This window comes from Oryctolagus cuniculus, chromosome 15 (genome assembly GCF_051225735.1).
Source record: "Oryctolagus cuniculus isolate XC-2025 breed Fujian yellow rabbit chromosome 15, ASM5122573v1, whole genome shotgun sequence".
NCBI lineage: Eukaryota > Metazoa > Chordata > Mammalia > Lagomorpha > Leporidae > Oryctolagus > Oryctolagus cuniculus.
In genome coordinates, this window is record NC_142881.1 from 78,507,608 (window position 1) to 78,528,638 (window position 21,031).

Consider the following 21,031-nt stretch of genomic DNA (forward strand, 5'->3'; position numbering starts at 1 on the left):
TTTCATTAATTTCATCAAGACAAAGTTAATAATCCATGACACAAATGTTTTTTTTTCCTTGAGTTGGTTGTTCTAAACATGTTAGAATCTTCTCGATAAATCTCACAGCTAGAGGCTAGTAGAAATTAGTTTGCGTTCTACACTGTCATTAAGAAAGAAAGAAGTTGTAATAGTTTCCAGAGGAGACTTGAAGGGAATGGCTTGTAAATGAGACGAATCTACAAGCTGCCCAAGTCACTGCTGGGCAGGATGAGTAAATAAATCCACATTTCTTTCCCAGTGCACTCCCTACACTGAAGACAATGCAACAAATGGAGAGAAATTTCTTTTAAAAAGTGTTTGGCTTACATATAAAGAGGCTCCTAGGGACTGTTAATTTGGCCAAGAATTATTCTATTTTTTTCCTTACGTTTTATTTATTGATTTGAAAGGTAGGGTTAAAGATTGAGAGAGAGAGAGAGAGAGAGAGAGAAATAGAGATTGTCCATCTGCTGGTTCACTCCCTAAATGGCCACAATGGCCAGGGCTGGGCAAAGCTAAAGGCAGGAGCCTGGAATTCCATCTGGGCATCCAAGGTGAATGGCAGGAGCCCATGTACTTGGGCCATCATCAACTGCCTTCCCAAGGATGTTAGCAAGGAGCTGAGTTGGAAGTGGAGCAGCTGAGACTCAAACGAGTGCTCACAGGGGATGCCAGCATTGCAGGTGGTCACTTAACATGCTGTACCTCAGTGCTGGCCCCAAGACCTGCATTCTTTTTTGTTGTTGTTGTTTAAAGGTTTATTTAGAGTTACAGGGGTGGAAACATGGTGAGAGAGAGAACTTCCATCCACTGGTTCACTCCCCAAATGGCCACAGTGAAGCCAGGATTAGGAGCTTCATTTATGTGTCCCATGTGGGTGCAGGGGACAAATTAAATAAATAATTTTGAAAAAACTACATTTAGGAAGAGAGATCGACCATATCATACCAGAAAGAGAAACAGAGGCCATGAAAAGGTTGAGCCTTTTTGTGGAAACCCTGAACACCACCTCCTACCCTCTCAGTGACAGTGATGTGAGGCTGTTAATAGCCCAGCCCTGTTCTGAGTCTTTTCTTATAGTCTCCCAGTTAATTATCATTAGGACTCTAGAGGGTTGGAAATATTCTAATCCCCAACTCACAGCGGAGGAAACTGGGGCACCAAATGGCAAATAAGTACCAGTAATAATTCAAGAACTGGTTAGTAACTAGAGTTCCTGGGATCTGAACCCAGGTGAGCTGGCACCTGCTCTGCTGCTGTTGCCTATGCTATCTCTGCAAGATCTCTACAGTGTTGCTCTTAAACCTTGCTCCTCAGGTAGGGCCTGGGTCCCAGCAGGAACAGACAGAGGTAGGGTGTGTCCCAGGGTTGCTAGGTCCAATGTTGTGTTTGCCTTATTTGGTGGTATCTAGCTGTACCGCTCAACCGTGCCTTTGTTTATCCTCTTAAGTAACCGGTGGGTGGATGTCCTCAGCCAGACTCCCTCACTCTGCCATCCTGTCTCAGCCTCCAACAGGCAGCCTCTTTGCATCCTGCAGGTTGGATGTGCCATCAAAAATCCCACCCGGGTCCTTTAGTCCACAGCACAGTCTCAGCCACAGACCTGGACGAGAAGCACCTGCTCTTTCCCCAACCCGAGCAGGTGCAACCCCATTTTGGGCAGTGGAAAGCATCCCATTCTTTGTTAAGTAGACGGAGTGCAGTGTGACAAAGCAGGGGTGGGAGAAATGAACTGGAGATGTGAGGCTGGGCAGAGGCAAGGAGGACACGTTTGTGCACACGACTGGAGCCCTTCAAGGTGGGAGAGCCGGGGAGCCCTCCTAGGGCGTGCAAGCCCCACAGGGGGACACCTCTCTCTGTCTGAACCTGTGAAGAGATTGCCCTTGTCCTGTGCTGGATGGGATCAGGCACAGGCCACTGGACCCTGCTATCTAACTCTACTTCAGTCCACGTGGAGAGTGAGTGTGACACCTACAGAGAGGTTTATGTAGCCCTTACTGCTTCTTCCAGACACCTGAAAGGAGGATGACAGAACAGGCCAGCAGCATCCATAAATGTAAAACCACATGAAGAGCTTTTCACTCTGATGGGGCTGTATTGTGGTGCTGTGGGTTAAGCTGCCATTTGCAACACTGGCATCCCATATTGGAGTTCCAGTTCGAGCTCCAACTGCTAATGCACCTGGGAAAGCAGCAGAAGATGAACAAAGTACTTGAACCCCTACCACCCAATGTGGGAGGCCCAGAGGGAGTGCCAACCTCCTGGCTTTGGCCTAGCCTAGCCCTGGCCATTGAGGCCCTGTGGGAAATGAACCAGCAGGTGGAAGATCTCTCTCTCTCTCCCCTGCCCCTTTCAAATAAATAAATAAATCTTTGAGAGAGATCTCTACTCTAACCCAATTACCCGGGGCTCTCAAGTCCATGGTCTACAAAGGCTTTCACACTACTCTCTTGGTCAACCCCCACCACATTAGAAAAAACCCCAGGGGCTGGCACTGTGGTGTAGTGGGTAAAGCTGCTGCCTATAGTGTAGGCATCCCATATGGGTACTGGATCACGTCCACACCACTCCACTTCTGATCCAGGTTCCTGCTAATGCACCTGTAAAAGCAGTGGAAGATGGCCCAAGTCCTTGGGCCTCTGGCACCATGTGCGAGACCTGGAAGAAGCTCCTGGCTCCTGGCTTTGGTCTGGCCCAGCCCTTGGCCACTGTGGCCATTTGGGGAGTGAACCAGCAGATGGAAGCTATATCTCTGTAACTCAAATAAATAAATAAAATACACTTTAAAATAAATAAAATATACAATTTAAATAAATAAAACACACCTTTAAAAAATCCCCAGACATCTAATGAGCTCCTTGGGCACTTGGAGAATGGGGTCACTCCAGCTGAATTCGTGTCTTCTGTTTCCCAACCACAAAGATGACACATCTCATGTTCACTCTGTGGATTATTTCCTCTTCTACCCCCAAATACAAGAGCCTAGAACAGATTCAGTGCTTTGGGCTTTGGCACACAACGCAGGTCCATGGCCCACTTGAGACTCCAGCAGAGCCCCTCTCCAACACACAGCCCTTGACAGAGCCACGTCCAGTTGTCTCTGGGTGAGGCCAGCCCTCAAGCAGTGGACACAGTCGCCTCCATCCTGAAACTCTGCTTCCCACTGCTCGTGCCTGTCTGGGTAAAGAAGGCAAGACTGGCTTCCAGTGCTGAGAGGCGAGCTGATGGCACACAGACTTCCAGGCAATTTCCACAACCCCCAGTGGGAGAAGAGACCTCCTGTCTTGTGGCTCTCACAGGGCATCAGCCACAGTTTTCTTGTGCACAACAGCAAATGGCAAAGTGCATTATGGCAGCCTGGGGGCTGGGTGGGGTGGGGGCACTCTCTGTCCTGTCTCCTTGTCGCCCACAAGCATCTGGAGAGAAAACCATGCCGTAGGAAAGGTACGGAGCTCCTCATTCTATTCTAAGGTCCCACAACCACCTAACGCAAAGTGCAATACACCATGGCGTGGCTGAAGGGATGACTTTGTGCCTCTCACCTTGGAAGGGAAGGGAAAGTGAGCGGGTCACGGCCCTGCACCCTTGCCCCTCCTTACTCAGCTGGGGATACAATGTGCAACCAAAGTGCTGGAGAAGTTCTGAGATGTTTTGCAAGAGCCGTGTCTGTGCCAGTGGCTTCTTACCCAAAAAGGCCTTCAACAGGCTTAAAATGATGTCTTCCTAAAGGGAGACTCCAGCCCCAGGCCAGCCAGATGAAGCCATCCCCACAAACCTGCAGCCTAAGACTGAAATCTCCTTGTGCAGTAGCACGTCACTGTTAACTACCACAGGCACCTGGGGACTTAACACGGCCTGCCTGCTGGCAACAGGCAAAACTGCCTGTCAGTGCCACTCAGAGGCACTGCCTGGGCAACTGGTTTCCTCTTCAGCAAGGGACACAGTTGTAGGAATCAAAGTAGGTGGGCAACAGCACTCTGCAGGTACCCAAGGGTGCGGCTCAGAGTTTGGCCCCCTCTGTGGCTGTCCATGGTCCTGGAGGCTGAACACTGACCTGAAGCATCTGCAGGTAGCCTTCTTGGGGGTCGCAGAGCAGGGAGGAGATGCGGTGATTGTTCCTCATACACTTCTGGTTGTCCTTCGCGGACGGGAAGATCTGCCGGACCACGGTCATCCTGCCGAGGGCACTGTGGACCAGATCCAGGATCTCGGGGTCGCTGATTTCCTGGGAAGAAAACCAGATCGTGCTTACCAGCAACCCACACACGGTTCCTGCAGAAGGTCTACCAGGAAGCATGGAGGCTAACACATCCTCAAGAGCTCAGGCCAGGGAGGTGAAAGGACTGGGCCCGGGCCACACAGCTCTTTAGTTGCTTGTTCACAGATAATACTGAGATACAACGAGATGGTTCAACATTTTCCCTAAAGGCCAGCAAGAGATGAGCAAGGTTTCCACGGGGTCAAGCTTTTAGAAACCCACGCTGCCAAACAGCACGGCAGGCATCAGCCCACACTGAGGAGAAATTTCTCACTGGGAGTCATCGATCTTATGCATACAGGGAAAGCCGGGATTTACCAACACAGCTGCTCAAAATGCAGTGAGTTTCTTGGAATTCTTTACTAATGACATTCACGTTATACAAGTATTTGCGTTCAAATTCTGAAAACATATCTGTTCATGCACTCGGCCTCTATTCCACAGGCTCTGGCCCACATCACCTGTGACACTTGTTCTGTTCTGAGCACCAGGGATAAAGCTGGGCGGGAGTTGGTGCTAATCCCATCCTGTGGGTTTCCTGGTCTTTGTGGGATGACATAGGAGGCGGTTTCAAACGTTTGTAGAAAAGGGAGATTAATGGATATGTTTGTTTAGGGAGAAAAAATTCTGAAATCCATGCATAGTTTTTTTTTCATAAAATGCATTTGTATGAACTTTTGGAAGAACCCCTCCCCCACACACACACACACAGATTCCACAATTTCTGCACCAAAATAAATGTGTCCTCTAAGTCTATTTTCTGTGAACATTTTGAAGTCCCCTAGTATGCCGAGTGTCCCAGGGTAAGGAAACCCATTGTGTTTTCCCTGTTAGCTCCTGCACCAGGTTCCTCTCCTACAATATCTCATTAGTGCTCACAACCACCTCGGGGATTCTATTAGGCAGATCCTGTTATTATCCCATTTGAAATGAGCAGCCTCAAGCACAGGACTAGCACAGGGAGCTCCTTCCAGGAATCATCACCTACACTGCACCAGAGGCTGGGGATGAACTTGGCAGCAAACTGCATGGACACGTGTATATAGGGAGGGCACTGCAGTGGAGGAGTGGGTGCAGCCACAGGAGACAGGGGTACAGAAGCCACCCAGGGCAAGGGCAGGGTCGCTGGCCCTCTGGAGAGGATGTGGAAGCAGTAGCTGTCAGAGAGGAGGCTGGAGCTGTGTGAGGGCACATGAGGCTTCAGGGAGTCAGTTAAAGACCCACTCTGAGGGTGATCAGAAGCTCTTGAAAGGTTTCAGACACAAATGAGCTGCAATCAGATCTACATTTAACTTCTGGCTGTTGGATAGAGGATTAGAAAGGAACAAAAGTGGAGGAGGTGAGAGCAGGAAGGAGAGCTGGTGCAACATAGGCACTATGAAAAATGGAGACGAATCATAAGCCAAGAGTTCCAGCAGTGGGAGAGAGGGCTAATCAGGCTAAGGAAAGCTCAGGCTCACTGTCTCTTACAAGTGATTGAGTCGGTGGTTGGTTGCAAGTCAAGATTTTAACTCTAAATCACTATGTCTTAAAATAGGTCTCAAATCTTTCTCCTTGTAGATGACCCATTCTAGCTTTGAGACCTTATGATGGTGTAAATGGAGCTAATGAGGTTAGAAATTAAGGTTTTGAAATCATTTAAAGAACACAACACTTTCAGAGGTAGGAAGGGAAACAATGTATTTCAGAAGCGGATATGTGTGTGTGAAGCCTAGTCAGTCAAAACCACAGATGCAACTGGGAGACCGTAAAAATCCAAGAACCATGTCCTTTTAGCATGATCAATAGTTCCCAGGTGCACTGAATTGCAGGGATCGCTAAAGAATTAAAGTGCAATTACACTCTGGATGTAGGCATCATGAAAGTTTGCACTTCAAAGTGTTCTGTTTAATGCAGATGATCTTGCAGGATTGCAACCCATGGGCAATCGAAGAAACTGGAAAATGTTCACGTCTCAGGACCATCGGCTGGGATGGGTCCAGACCGCAGTGGGCACCGGTTGGTGACCAAGGTCCTGCTTGGAGCACAGGACGCAGGATGAGAGCAATCACACCTTAAACTAAGAGGGAGCAGGAGTACAGGAAAGCCCAATGAGCCACCCGATTAGCTTTCCCTTGTAGAAGGAAGACAAAGGATTGGAAGAGGAAACTTTGTCTAGAAAAAGCATGAGGTTGTGATTCTTTGGGATTATGCAAAAGCGGATGACTGAGAGCCAGAAAGGAAAGGAAAGGGTATGCTCCGGCGTCCTGTCATCCTCAAGTTCTCTTGCTGTCAGAGGCACTGTTCAAGGTCATTGTCCTAGAAGTCCCTCTATTAGGTCTCCCCCACTTCAATTTCCTGGAAGGAGTGTCAGCAGCACTGAGCCCTCCCCAGTGTACCTCCAAATACCTGGGAATCCGATTCCCAGGAAATCCATTAGAGAGCTGATCTACAAGTGTCGCACAGTCCCTTTCTCTAAGCATGACCATCCCCTTCCCTGGCAGCCTGCAGCAACACCTGCGGGGAGCGGCTCAGTGAGCCAAGGGCAGCCACAGCACTGAGGGCACTCAGGGCCTGCCCCCAGCTGCCCCCGTCTGCAGACTGCTCCTTTTCCATTCTGTCTGCCCAGGACTCCGTGAGGACTTGGCACAGCCCTCTGCCAGCCCATTAGCTGCCATATGCCCTCCTCACAGGGAGGCTCTGCTGCAACATTGTAGACCTTCCTGTCTTCCTGGCCTGGGACTCATCCGGCCACTCTGGGTCAGAGCACGTACACTGCCTGCCGATGCACTCCCACCCACCTATCCACACTCCTGGCACGATCCTTGTGTCCAATGCAGGGGCATCTGCCATCGGTGTCTACGAGTTCACAGAAGCAACTTTCCCGAATCCTTGGGGGTAACAAAAAGGGACCCCTCTTCTCCTTGCCCTAATTCTGAAGCTGTATAATCAGTTTTAGCAGTGGCATGCCAGGCCCTGCTCCTGTCCTGTTGGCCCTCCTGGGTCTCTTCAATAGCACAAGGATGTGTGTACAGGCAGGTGCTCACTCCCTGCACTCTGCTGTCAGAAACCACTTGGCAGATTTACTCCAGGTCAGCCTCCAGACCACCCATGAGAGACCCCAGTGTCTGGACCTTCCTATGCGAACAGACAACTGTAATAATAAGCAGCCAATTTAAACATCTGTTTGAAGAATGAACTTTCCCTTTGTCCCAACTGAACACTTCTTCCAGGTAGTGCTCTTGATGGACAGAAGGAAAAAACAAATACCTCAGACCACATGTCACTGGAGTGTGCAAGCTCCAACTTAGGAACCTTTCTTACTTTGTTACTTTTTAAGTTAATATTGTGAAATATATCTCATGCACAAATGTTACAAACATTAGATATGAAGAATAAAGTGATTTTGATGCGCCTTTTATCAAACTAAGAAATAAAATGCCACCCACATCTAGGTTGGAAGTCTCCCTGTCCAATGTTTACTCCCTACTCACCAGAAGTGATCTGTCATGCTATGATTTATGCATGTAACACAAATAGCATATTGCTTAGTCTTGCATGTTTTGTGTATGTTAAGCTCCATGCATTCCTACTACAATTGTGTCTTAACATAGTGGTCCTCAAACTGTGTGTATCAGAATCTCTTGGGGAACTTGAGAAAATTAGAGATCAAGTCCTGTTCCATTTCACCAAGCAGAGACTGTTCTTAAACTCCCCAGATAATCCCAAGACTCAACAATGCTGAAAACACTGATTTAACACCAAGTTTTTATGATTTATGCATAGTGTTGGGTGCAGCTCTAGCTTATTGATTTGCAAAGTTGTACACCACAACTTTGTATTAGATGACCAGTGCCACAATTGATTTGATCACCATTTGGATGCTTTGTTTGATTGCTACTGCAAAGTTTCTTTCTTATATATGTGTCATGGTGTTCTTTCATAAGAACTTTTCTAGAGTGTACATCTAGAATTAGGATTCTTTGAAAAGAGAATGTACAGATGCCCAATTATAAATAATGCCAAATTTGCAAAGAAATTAGGCCAACTTGCATGGTAGACATTTCTGATCTTCTGTCTCCCTGCCTACAACTGATGACTTCCTAAAATCTGCCAGTCTGATGAGTATGAACTGGAACATTGTTAGGTTTTACTTTGCTTCTCTAATTTTTCACAGAGTTGAATATCTTTCATATATTTATGCATCATTTATATTTCCTTTACTGAACTTACGTTTGTAGTTCATTTCCATTGGGTTGGGTCTCTTGCATACTGATTTGTGGGATTTTTCTTTTTATTCCAAATACTAAGTCTTTGCCACCGTCTCCAGGCACTGGAATGGGTGGCAGAAATGGCCTGGAGACCATCTCACTTGGCTCACTCTTCATAGAGAGGCTTGCTTTGCAGTTCCTTTGCAGGACAACGTCAGGTGCATTCGTGTCACGGGAGGGTGTCTGTGCTCTATTTTTAGGTCAATTACAGAAGGACTATGTCTATTTCTCCTTGTATTTTGCCTATATTTTCTTTATATATCTCGAGGGTTTTTAAAATTAATTGCACACAATCTTAGAATTAGCTCCTTGCCCAAATGAACCTTTTATCATTCTGCAGGTAATCTCTCAATTTCTAGTAATCCATGTAGTAATCCATTTCTAGTCTATTATGTCTGATATTATACCAACTTTATTTTGATTAATTTCTTTCCATTTTCCCCATCTCTTTGCTGTCAGTCTTTCTCCAAATTGGGACTGCTAAAAACAAAATATACTAAATAATTTTATATCTATATTTGATGCTTTAGAAGAAATAGCAATCTATTTCTATTGATTATAATAATTTACATAATTAACTGGATCTTTACCACATTATTTACATTACATATTTTGCTGTTTTTTCCTTCTTCCTTTTTCATTTTCCCCTTGGAATGAATTTTTCCCATTTTAACTTTTACCCTCCTTCAGAAGTTACATTCTCTAGGTTTTCCTTTCACTGATTATCCTAGATATCTTAATATCTGGTGTGATGGCTGAATACTGCCTCCAAAGATATTCCAGGCCTTATTCTAGAGGCAATGAGTATTATATTACACAACAAGCAACAAAGTTTCAAGTTTATCAATGTGTTCACTCTTCTGCAATGTTTTCTCCCAATCACCATCATCCCAACTATTGATGCACCAACAGCACATAGCACATAGCACTTTATTTCCTTTGGCCTCCTATTATGCATTATTTCCATTGTTTAGTTAATTTTATCAATTCAACCAATATTTGTCAATGTATTGGTCAGATTTTTTTTTTTCTGGAACTCAAACCTTGCATCTGGGGCCACTGTCCTTCTCCCAGAGGTCTGTTGATGACAAACATGGTTTTGTTTCCAGAGAATGTCTTGATTTAGTCTTATTCTCAAAAGCCACAATTATAAGTTGAGTACTATGCTCTCTTTAGCACATGGAAAGTAGCAGGACACAGTCTTCAGGCTCCTACTGTTGTCCAGTGTTCTAGTTTCCTACGGTTGTAATAAAAAATTATCACAAAGTTAGAGGCTTAGGATAACAGTTTTATTCTGTTACATTTCTGCAGGTCAGAAGTCCAAAGTCAGTCTTGCTGGACTGCAGTTAGGGTGTTGAGAAAGACGCAGTTCCTGAACCATTCCCTACCTCTTCCAACATCTGCTGGCTGCTGTAGTCCCTGGCAGTGGGCATCACTCCAACCTCTGCCTTCAAGTTGCATCACCATTTGCTCCTTTGTGTAGTCACACCTTCCTCTGCTCTTCCTTATGAAGATGCTTGAGGCTACATTTAGGGCTCATCCAGATCATCTAACGTAGTCTCTCATCTCAAGATTATTAACTTCATGGCACCTGCAAAATCCCTTTGGCAGTGTAATGGAGCACTCATCAGTTCCAGGATTAGGCCTGAGATATCTTTAGAGGCCATTATTCAACCAGCACATCCAGATATTAGAAATCCTTCAACTGGGGCCAGCACTATGCTGTAGTAGGTTAAGCTTCCGCCTGCAATGCCAGCATCCCCTATTGATGCCAATTTGAGTCCCGGCTGCTCCACTTCTGATCCAGCTCTCTGCTAATGGCCTGGAAAGCAATGGGAGATGGCCCAAGTGCCTGGGGTCCTGCACTCACATGGGAGACCCAGAAGAAGCTCCTGGCTCCTGGTTTTGGATCAGCCCCACTCTGGCTATTCAGGCCATCAGGGGAGTGAAACAGAGATGGAAGATCTCCCCCCTCCCATGTGTGTGTGTGTAACTCTGCCTCTCAAATAAATCTTAAAAAAAAGAAAAACCTTTATGTGTTATTCCTCTGTAGATGGTCTAGCCTTTCTCTGATGTACTATAGGTTTTTCTTTGTCTCTGGTCTTCCTTCCTCCCTTCCCTGCTCCCTTCCCTCCTTCCCTCATTTTCCTTAAAACTTCCATGAGCATTCTCTGAAATCTCAGTGGCATTCACTCTACTTCATTGACTCTTCAAGCTTAATTCCACCATCTCCCTTTAGTTGCTGTAAATTAAGTTCTCCATTTAGGCTTTTAGACACCACAGGTGGTGTAAAGTAGGGGCACAAACCTACATCAAGTTTATCAGTTCTGAAGAAAATCCTCCCCACCATGCAACTCTGAAGTCAACATAGGAAACTCTCCCTGCTTCACCTTTTGCATAGTATATTCACTTCTCATTAATCCATACATGGAGGATGCAAGTTTCCAGCTTGAGGAAATTTCTCTTTGGTTCCACGTGTATTTAGTTTTTAGACTTAATCTCTTATTTCCTATTCCTCACTTAGATGTAGAATGAATATTCAAGTTTTCCACAGTTTGGCCAACACATTCAAGGTAGAAATTAGATTTGAAGCCTGCATATACTGAGAATATCTAAATTCATCATATATCTGGCCTCTCTGGATGTTACATTTGACAGCTTCTATTTTAAAAAATTTTTAAAAAATATGCCCACTTCTTTGGGTCCTTTCCCTTTGGGGAGTGCCATTCAGGCTTATTATTCTTTCACGAAGCATACTGCTAATCCTATTGTATGAAATTTGAGTTCTTTAGCCCATGACCCTGTTCTTTTTCTGGGACACACAGCCTGTCTCTGAAACCATTCCCAGTTGTCCTGGCTGTGGGACTGATGAACCTTAGGTGTCACATTCCACTTAGATTGACCTCCTGTAAATGTTTTCTCCTATGTTCACTGGTGTTAACAATAGAAATAGGGCTTTGTATGAAAGGCCCAAGAGAAGCATGAGTCACCTCCTCCACTGGGCCAGATGCAAACTGTAGTCTTGGATCATCTCACTGCTGTGGATGGCAGAAGGCAAATATTCTGCAAATTCCACCCCATTTTGTTGTTGCTTTAGAAATCTGCCCCCATGAACTTCTGTTATCTTCCCCCTCCTACAATCTAGTAGGTTCCACCCAACAGTCCTGCTCACTCAAGACAGAATTCCACTGAGAGACAAAATCGTGGACCATTGCAAAGGAGTCACCTTTAGAAACAGTCAACACTGAGTAACTAGAGCACTTATTGACAATGGAATTGGAGTAGGCCAATGGCAAAATACCCACAGATCTCACTCCCTTTTCAATGCTGTAAGTATTTATCTGCAGTCAGCTAATAAGAATATTGTATCCACTAAAACAAGCAGGGAAGAAATGAGGGATGGGGTTTCCAGGTAACATCACATTCTTCTCACCATCATCAGAAAGAGTAAAAAAAGAAAAAGATTCATTTGTGCCCTGTAGCACACTTAAAGGAAGATGTCTATGAATACAATATAATGTGAGAAATCGCTTCATGCACGGAATAATAAAAACGCTCCCTGCCTCTAATTCTCCACTAATACTGCACACCGAAGCTTAGAACATCTGCATTTTGAGTCAAATACATTATTAGGAAATCTCTACAAGTCTCTACTTCACTGACAAAGGGTTAAGATCAAAGAAAACTGAGAATTACTCTAAAGAAAAGCCAACCCCCACCTTCTCCCAGAAGGCACATACTTAATTCACTGATGGCAAGCAAAATTGTGCTTCTATAGAGCACAGAAAGGGAAGAGAATGAGATCTGACTGCTGCTGTTCAGAGGGAAGGGAACGTGGGACTGCAGCCAGCGTCTCTGGTTGACTTTAGCAGGGCTGGTGGCTGTCGTTAATGCAATGGCCACGAGCATGTGTGTACTCTCCCCTGGAGACAGCCCACAGGCTGTATCCAATTTTCAAAGAAGCCTTTAGACCAAAAAAGAAAAAAAAATAGGCCATGAACAACTGATATGGAGGCTAGTAACGGTGTTTCAAGTGCTCCTTGTTGCTAACTAGAAGAATAAACACGATGACAGTGTCAGCAGGGTAACTGGGAGACACAGGAGTTTCGGCATCTGTCAGACTCCACTGTTCCTTTACTTCTACTCAGGTCTCCGATGTCATAACAAAAAAAACCAAAGAGACTCTGAGAAGCGACAGCATTTATACAATGGACTATTATGCAACTCTAAAACGTGACTGTATAAAACTGAAGCATTGCATTATTACCTGTACAAATGTGCATCACAGAGTGAGCAGAAACAGAAAAGACGGGTGGCACAGTGGTTAAGACGCCACTTTGGACACCAGCATCATGTACTGCACCACCAGGTTTCAGCTCCAGCTCTGCTTCTTATTCCAGTTTCCTGACAATGTGCACACTATGAGGCTCATGGAGTTGGGACCCTGACACCCACAGGGGATATCCAGATTGAGTTCTGAGCTCCTGGCTTTGTTGCGGCCCAGCCCTGGCTGTTGACAGCATTTGGGGAGTGAACCAGCAGCGATGGAAGATCTCTCTCTCTCTCTCTCTCTCTCTCTCTCTTTCTCTCTGCCTTTCAAATATAAATAAATAATCAAATACATAATTTTTAAAGCACATGAGATGAAATGCCTTATAAAATACAGTACATTTGCAGAGATGGGTTACCTTAACAAATGTTGAGATGTGATGGACACCTGCTGACTTCAGGAGAGCAGTGGCCACCGGGGGAACGGAGGGAGACAACCTGCCTGCCAGCCTCACCCCTCTTCTCCCATGCTGGCGTAGCCTCTGTGTGCCCTTCCCTCCAATATGGGCCTCCACAGGAGGCGACCCTAGACTCTGAATACGAGGTGCATCCTGCTTGGGACAGAGCCATCCTCTCTGGTCCTACTGCTTTAGGCAGTTTGGGGAGAGGCTGAGAATCCCTTTAATGGTTGAGATCTGAGAAGGCTCTCCTTGACAGACTCTGAGAAGGTTTGCATATTCTTTTTCATTTATATATAATATGTATTTGTTTGTTTGGAAGGCAGAGTTACAGAGAGAGAGAGGGAGAGTTGGAGAGACAGAGGTCTTCTAATCGCCAGTTTGGTTCACTCGCCAAACAGTCTCAACAGCTGGGGATTTATGGGCCAGGCTGAAGCCAGCAGCCTCACCCAGGTCTCCCATGTGGGTGGCAGGGGCCCAAGCACTTGGGCCATCTTCTGCTGCTTACCCAGGTGCAGGGAGCTGGATCGGAAGCAGAGCAGCTGGGACTCCAATTGGTGCTTTGATACTGGATGTGGGTGTTGCAGGCGGTGGCTTAACCAGCGTGCAACAGCACCAGTCTGGTTTGCTCATTCTTAACAACACCTCAAAGAGGCAGCACCCTTCTGCCCCTGGAGGTCTGAGTCATGGGCAGATTCCACTCGGGCAGGTCCCTGACACTGCAGAGGGCAGGAGTGGTGAGCAAGCTACTTAGCGCCTGAGTCATACTTCCCTGAAGCCCCATAACCTATTTCTGTGCCTTCTCAAAGGCGAGATCATAAATTCTGAGACTGTTCAGGGGGATCTGATTCAGCAAATTCTCTTACTCTAGTCCAGAGTATCCTGACAGACACAGAATTAATGGGAGCTGTAACGGAACACCAAGGAGATCCCCATTGTACCTGCAATGGTCAATTTCTTAACATTTGAGGTCTTAAACACGGCATAGCTTGCAGGGTGGACATGTGGGTGCTGGTTTTATCACTCTCTGGGTCTTTAATGCTTCTTAGAAATATTGTTTAAAAAAACCACTGCAGAGGTCTCACTGCAAGCTGCATTGAGTAGCAAAGAGAAGAAATTTTTATGAGAAGAAAATTTTAAAATAGCAGTTATAATTATAAAGATCTCTTTTTTCTAAATATAGATTTGGACAAAACGGATGCACAACTCATGCATAAATATGTTGTTTTCTGATCTTTAAGACTCCAGTAAAATTTCTCAGCCTTCTGATATCAGAGAGGATTTTATTAAACATTTATATAGATCTCTAATTTTATATAAGGCTGTGTAATCACATTATTAGTCATTTCCTTTTATTCCTTGGAAGGACCTAGATCTATCAAACATCTGTGTGATATCAGCATGACTCCATCTCTAGAGAAATAATAAAGTTTATTTCCTTCCTAAAAAACCATGGTATCAGTAATCTAAAGTTAATGATAGTAGCGAAACTTCAGACAAGGTTGGCTTGGGGAAGCTGAGAAAATAGAAGGATGCAATAAAATCGAGCTGGAAGCAGGACTCCCAGTAAGTCCACAGGGTTTTCACAATATCAGCAGCATTCTGGCCCCCACGGAGTGCTCAGGCCACAGTGGGCAAAGACTTGCAAGAGATGACGCTTGTCCCAGTGAGGGACAGAGGGTGGAAGGACACAGTCGAAGCCTGGACAGGTGATGGCGAGAGGCTGTCCTGACCAGAGATGTTGTACCCTGCCCCATGAGCTGTCCCTTAAGGCTCCCGGGATATGCATGGGTCTCTTCAAGTTACTTGGGACCTTCTTCTCTCCCCATGTGGGGGTCACGATGTGGCAGTACCAGCATCATCTGGGAGCTTGCTGGGGATAAACAATCTCCCCAGACCCACTGAATCAGAGTCTGCCCTGTAACAAGATCCCCAGGGAACACAAGCCTTGGTCTAGGTAGTGACAAGAGCATAAGATGGAGAGCCAGAGGGATTTGGGTCCCACTGCTGTCTTCTCCCCTCCTGACTGTGTAACAGGGTACGGAATTTCTCTGAGTGTTTTCTGCCAATGGAATCCCAGTCCTTTCTAGGGGGGTTCTGATATAACGCAGTGGCTTTAAATCAGTGGATACAATGGGTGGAGCAGAGTTTTGCAGCAAGTGCTCCTTATCCTTGTCACTCAACAGCTTAAGCTCTTTCTACAGCCTTTGAAGGCAGCACTGACCTTGAAGGCTTTCTCTGCCCCTCCTGTCAGCAGCTGCTCCTGCAGCCTCCTCCACACCCCCACCCCGAGGGATCCCAAGGATGATCACCCCAACCTGCATCATCCCCTTTCTGCTCCTCACCTCCAAGAGATCCCAGGAGCTTTCACTCTCTCTTCTTCTGCTGAGACGCCACACCAGGAATCAACCATAAATAAAATGGGCCACTGTCAGGAAGCAGTGCAGCTTTCTTTATTTTTGTCAATGACACAGATGGATTCTGCTCACAGGATGGCCAGCATTCTGCCCGACCTTCAACCTGGTCTGCCCAGGCTACAGGTGACATAGCTTTCTCCATGCCACCTCATGCATCAATATCCATTTCTACGACTTGGCCCTGGAAGGACCACCTACAGTGGCCAGCTCACCCCACCCACTAGACACTGGCACCTGGCCAAGGTCACAGGTGTCTCCCCAGGCTCTCTGCTCAGTTCTGGGTTTATCAGAAGGCTCTTCCAAAGAAAGCCACCAATGGCTCTTTTATTCCATTTTACTGAATTGCACTTGTGCATGGGTGCCTGTAAAAGTCCACAGAAAACGGGTGTGAAGAAGCAGCTCTGAATGGATGACACAAATTTTTTGCACTAAAAATAAACTTATCTTCCCCGTGAACTTTTGAAGTACCATCGTAGTTCATCACATTTTATTCTATTTGATCTCAAGCCCAAGGTGGACACTTGCCTCCAAAGAGCCAAGTGACCCATACAAGTCCCCAGCATTTCCTAAGAGCAGTCACTGAAGCTCCTGTGGCTGCCAGATTATTTGCAGATGGTGGACAGCCTTGGGGGCTGTCAGAGAGATTGATCCACCTTCTCTGAGTACCTTCTCTTTGCCTGTGGTTCTTATTATCTCCTTTGTCTCTCCCTCTTTCCCCTCCACCTTCTGTATTCCTCCTGCCTCCACCAGCTCAGCAGGGTCTCAGTCCTAACCTCCCCATCTCACTGTGGTTCCCCTTTATTCCAATGGACTCAGACTATGCAGATCAAAGCAATTCCCCAAGTTGTAACTTTGGAATTAAAAGAAAAATTCCAAAAATTTATTTTGCAATAGATTAAACTGAGAAATGAAGCTGAAGGATACCTTTTTTGGTGAAAAAAACCCTGAAATCTATGCAGTTTTTTCATAATATGCGATTTTCCACGAACTTGTTGAGCTGTCCACAGACAAGTGTAATTCAATGGGATCTCAAGTGCAGTGATGCTAATCTTGCATTCACTTTTTCAGGTGCAATATTCTGAACATATGTTCCAAGTTGGATCTGAAATATACACTTTTGCAGGTCTCTGTCTTGGTTTTAAAGCACTTAAAAAAAACTGGCTAAAGATAGCTTTGGGGCTAGCCCTGTAGCCTAGCAGGTAAAGTTGCTGCCTGCAATGCCAGCATCCATATGGGTACTGGTTCAAGACCTGGCTGCTCCACTTTCAATCCAGGTCTCTGCTGTGGGCTGGGAAAGCAGCAGAAGATGGCCCAAGTCCTTGGACCTCTGCACATGCGTGGGAGACCCGGAAGAAACTCCTGGCTCCTGGCTTTGGTTTCGTACAGCTCTGGCCATTGAGACCATTTGGAGAGTAAACCAGCAGATGGAAAATCTCTCTCTCTCTCTCTACCTCTCCTTCTATCTCTTTGTAACTCTGCCTTTCAAGGAAATAAATAAATCTTAAAAACAAAAAAGATAATTTTGCCTGTGTGTGGGTGGGGGGGGGGCACAGGGCAAAGCCAGCCGGGGCATGGGGGAGCAGGATGTTCTCCAGGTGTCATGACTCTGCTCCTGCAGGTAGAGAAGGAGCCCCTCCCTCAAGACCTCGGCACCCTCCCCAGGACTTGGGGCTCAAGAGTGCCACACATGGAAATTGCACTCGTTCACATCCCAAATCCGGATGGCTCCTCTGGTCCTTTATGGACAGCTCACCGTCTGGTTCAGTTCATGCAGTTCGGTGAATTCTCAGTGCTCCCTCCGCCTTGAACCAGAAGGAAACTGCAAGTGCAAATCCCTCTCCCCAGCTATGCTGGAGTGGAACCCAAACCCCCAAACCAGATCCTGGATGGGGCAGAGAGCATCTCTCCCTCTGCTGGCTCCCCAGGGCTGCACACTCTGCCTGGGAAGAACTCATGAGGAAGAAAGCAAGGAAGAGAGGAAAGAGCAGTGGAGGGAGAGCAGCAGGTCAGAGTCTCTCACACGGGGAGCCTCAAAAATTTTAATATTTAAAACTAGGACCTACGTAATGATCTCCATAAAACAAGCTGATGCCTTTCATTCTGTTATTAAATTTTTAAAAGCTGGTTGGCTCCTTTAATTTGCAGCTTACTCCCCAGGCAGATATTCAAACAGAAAAATAAATATAACAGCAGCTGATCCTTCACAGCACTCATTTGCTTGCTTGTTACAAACCATTTTAATTATTTTGTTTGCAATACCTATTTGTTTGTCTCAGGGGAATATTTAAATCCACTTCTATTTGTGCGCAACTGTCCCTACCACCAGGAAAATGAGACCTTATGTCTCACATTAACACTTCATGGTTTTTTACCCCCAAGGAGCTGAAGGAAAATCATAAATTTTAATTGCATTTGTATTTTAAAATCCTGAAACATTATCCCCACCCTCCCAAATTTCCAAAGGCGAATAAAAAGTAAAATTGTGTGGCCTGGCACACTGGAGTGGGGAGGTTCTGAGGTTGACAGCCCAGGGTTGAATACATCAAAGTGTTGACATCTGAACAAGACCGAGCTGTGTAGACTCAAGCGTAAAGATCAGAAAGCACAAATCCAAAGGATAAATGAGTACAGCATGGTAATTAAGACTGTCAATAATAGCCATGAAGAATTAGTAGAGCTGAATTTACACACCACCTTTAATTTAAAAAACAAACAAAATATATGATACTGTAGTTTTCAGACATTGAGCCACACACAGAGCTGGACACTGATGTCTCAAAGAAAAACAAGTGAGGTGATCCCAAGCCTCTGCTTAGACAGAATCTCCAGGTGGAAGCACCGGAAAAGGAAAACTCAGAGTGTCTAATGACTGTCATGAGCTGAGAGAGACTTTACAGATTTAGGAGGCCTGCAGTTAAAGTTCATAACTCTGAACACCAGTGAAGAGAGAGCTACACAGAAAAATCCCTCTGGAAATCTTTAGAAAGTTCTCGTTCAGTCTTTACTTGAGCACTGATTAGCACATAGGTGTGAGAAAACACTTATGAGTCCAGGGAAAGAGCTATCTGGAAGAAGCAGGTGCAGCAAGCCCCAGTGGTGGGTCAAATCAGCAACAGACCAAAGAGATCTGCCTACAAAGCCCTCAGAGCAAGTCTTCAAAAAAAAAAAAAAACTCCAGAGCAACTTAACTGTGTCCTAGGTGGGTAAACATTCAAAGGACTAAAATTAATCAAGTACCCAACTACATTAAGTGACAATGTCTACCATCTAATCAAAAATTACCAGGCATGCAGAGAAGCAGCGACTATAACTCAGAGTGAAGAGACAAATCAATCTATAGAAGCAGACCCAGAAATGACACAGATGGAAGAATTAGCAGGGTAGGACACTGAAATAGATATTATAAATACAATACATACCATATGGTCAGGAAGATAAAGGAAAATGTGCATGACAGGGGAAGAAATAGAAAACAAACATTTAACTTCTACAAATACACACTGTTTTAGATGTAAAATATACTGAATGAAAGTAATAGCAGATGAGATATTGTGGAAGTAAAGCCAATGAACTGGAAAGTACTGCAACAGAGAATGACAGCAAGGAAAACACTGGGGAAAATCATGAGGGCATTAGTGAGAATGCGACAACTGCAAGAATTCTAACTTAGATGTCACTGAAGTCCATGAAGGAAAGAGACAGAGAACACTACTCGGATAAGTAATGAGCAAAACTTTTCTGAGTTTATGAGAACCACAGGACATAAACAAAGAACATAAACAAAGAAAGACAAAGAAAAATCTTACAAGCAACCAGAAGAAAAAGGCTCAATATTCTGGGAGAAACAGAAACCAAAAACAATCTCTTAAGATCTCTTAAGTGTGGGGGAAATATATCTCACTAGAGTTCTATACATAATTAAAAGAAGGCAAAAGAGAGACTTTTTCAGCAAATCAGAAAGAAGAGAATTCATCTCTCACACATGAGATCTGTAAGGCACTCAGACAAAACAGAACACCTTCTTGAAAAACACAAGCTACCAAACTACCACATCCCTCTTAGAAAGAGACAGGCAGCCTAAAGAGTCCCGCATCTTCTGCCAGAAGTGACCCAGTGGTGTATTTTGAGAACTTACTTGGCCTTAGTATTGCCATGATGCCAGGGCCTAGTCTCCATCTACAAAGGGCACTAAGTGAAAAACCCAAAGTAGGTCAACTGATGAACTTGCTTAGCAGTTCTTGCACCCTTGACTCAACTATGCAACTGCAGGAGGCTCCTTATAAGTTCTCTCTCAATGTCAGTTGTTGGAATTCCTCAGAACAAACGGATTTTGGTGCCTCCACAGCGTAACCTCCCCCTCCCCATCCTACCTGCTCAGCAACCCCCAACGTCCCCCTGGCCCTGCCACATTAGGCATTGCATCAAAATTAGATCGTGCCTCTTGACTTGCTCAACCAATAAGAAACTAGGGGAAAGGGTCTCTGTGTAATAGAGATAAAAGGAACAGAGCTATTGAAAGCAATGACTGCTTCCACCTGCTGGTCACCATGCTTGAAATTGGTTATCAATAAACTCCTCACTTTCTGCTTCCTTCATATTTCTTTATTTTTCTTTTCTTTTTTTTTTGACAGGCAGAGTGGACAGTGAGATAGAGAGATAGAGAGAAAGGTCTTCCTTTTCCATTGGTTCACCCCCCCCCCCAATGGCCGCTGCGGCTGGTACACTGTGGCCAGCGCACCGCGCTGATGCAAAGCCAGGAGCCGGGTGCTTCTCCTGGTCTCCCATGTGGGTGCAGGGCACAAGGACCTAGGCCATCCTCCACTGCACTCCTGGGCCACAGCAGAGACCTGGACTGGAAGAGGGGCAACCGGGACAGAATCTGGGGCCCCGACCAGGACTAGAACCCGGTGTGCCAGTGCCACAGGCAGAGGATTAGCCTATTGAGCCATAGTGATGGCCCTGCCTTCTCTTCCAATTTAGCTTCCTGCTAATGCACCTGAGGAGGCAGCAGAAGATGGTCAAGTGCTTGGTTCCCTGCCACCCAGGCTGCAGACCAGGATGGAGTTCCTGGCTTCAACCTGGCCCAGACCTGGCTATTGTAGCCATTTGGGGAGTTAACCAGCAGAGAGAAGTGCTCTCTTGTTCTTTCCGTTTCTCTCCACCCCCACCCCCCCACCTCTATCATAAATAAACAAAAACATCCTAGAGAAAAAATAAAGCCAAAATAAAATACCTTATGTAGTTTTTACCTAAAATACTTCTTCTAATTCAATAAAAGGACAAAAGCACCATGATCAGGTATGTTTGGGGCCAGTCTATAAGGTTGATTTTACATCTGAAAATAATTCAATATACTTC

At 45.5% G+C, this 21,031-nt stretch overlaps 1 protein-coding gene across 2 annotated transcripts in view; it reads right to left on the reverse strand.

Moving 5' to 3' along the window:
- The window catches only part of GRID1 (glutamate ionotropic receptor delta type subunit 1), a 760,175-nt gene that overhangs the window by 287,598 nt on the left and 451,546 nt on the right, over positions 1 to 21,031 (reverse strand). For both annotated transcript variants that reach the window (XM_070057983.2, XM_070057984.2), the window contains exon 6: positions 4,076 to 4,246. In XM_070057983.2, the coding sequence (XP_069914084.1) occupies positions 4,076 to 4,246 (171 nt within the window). The remainder of the gene's footprint in view (positions 1 to 4,075; positions 4,247 to 21,031) is intronic.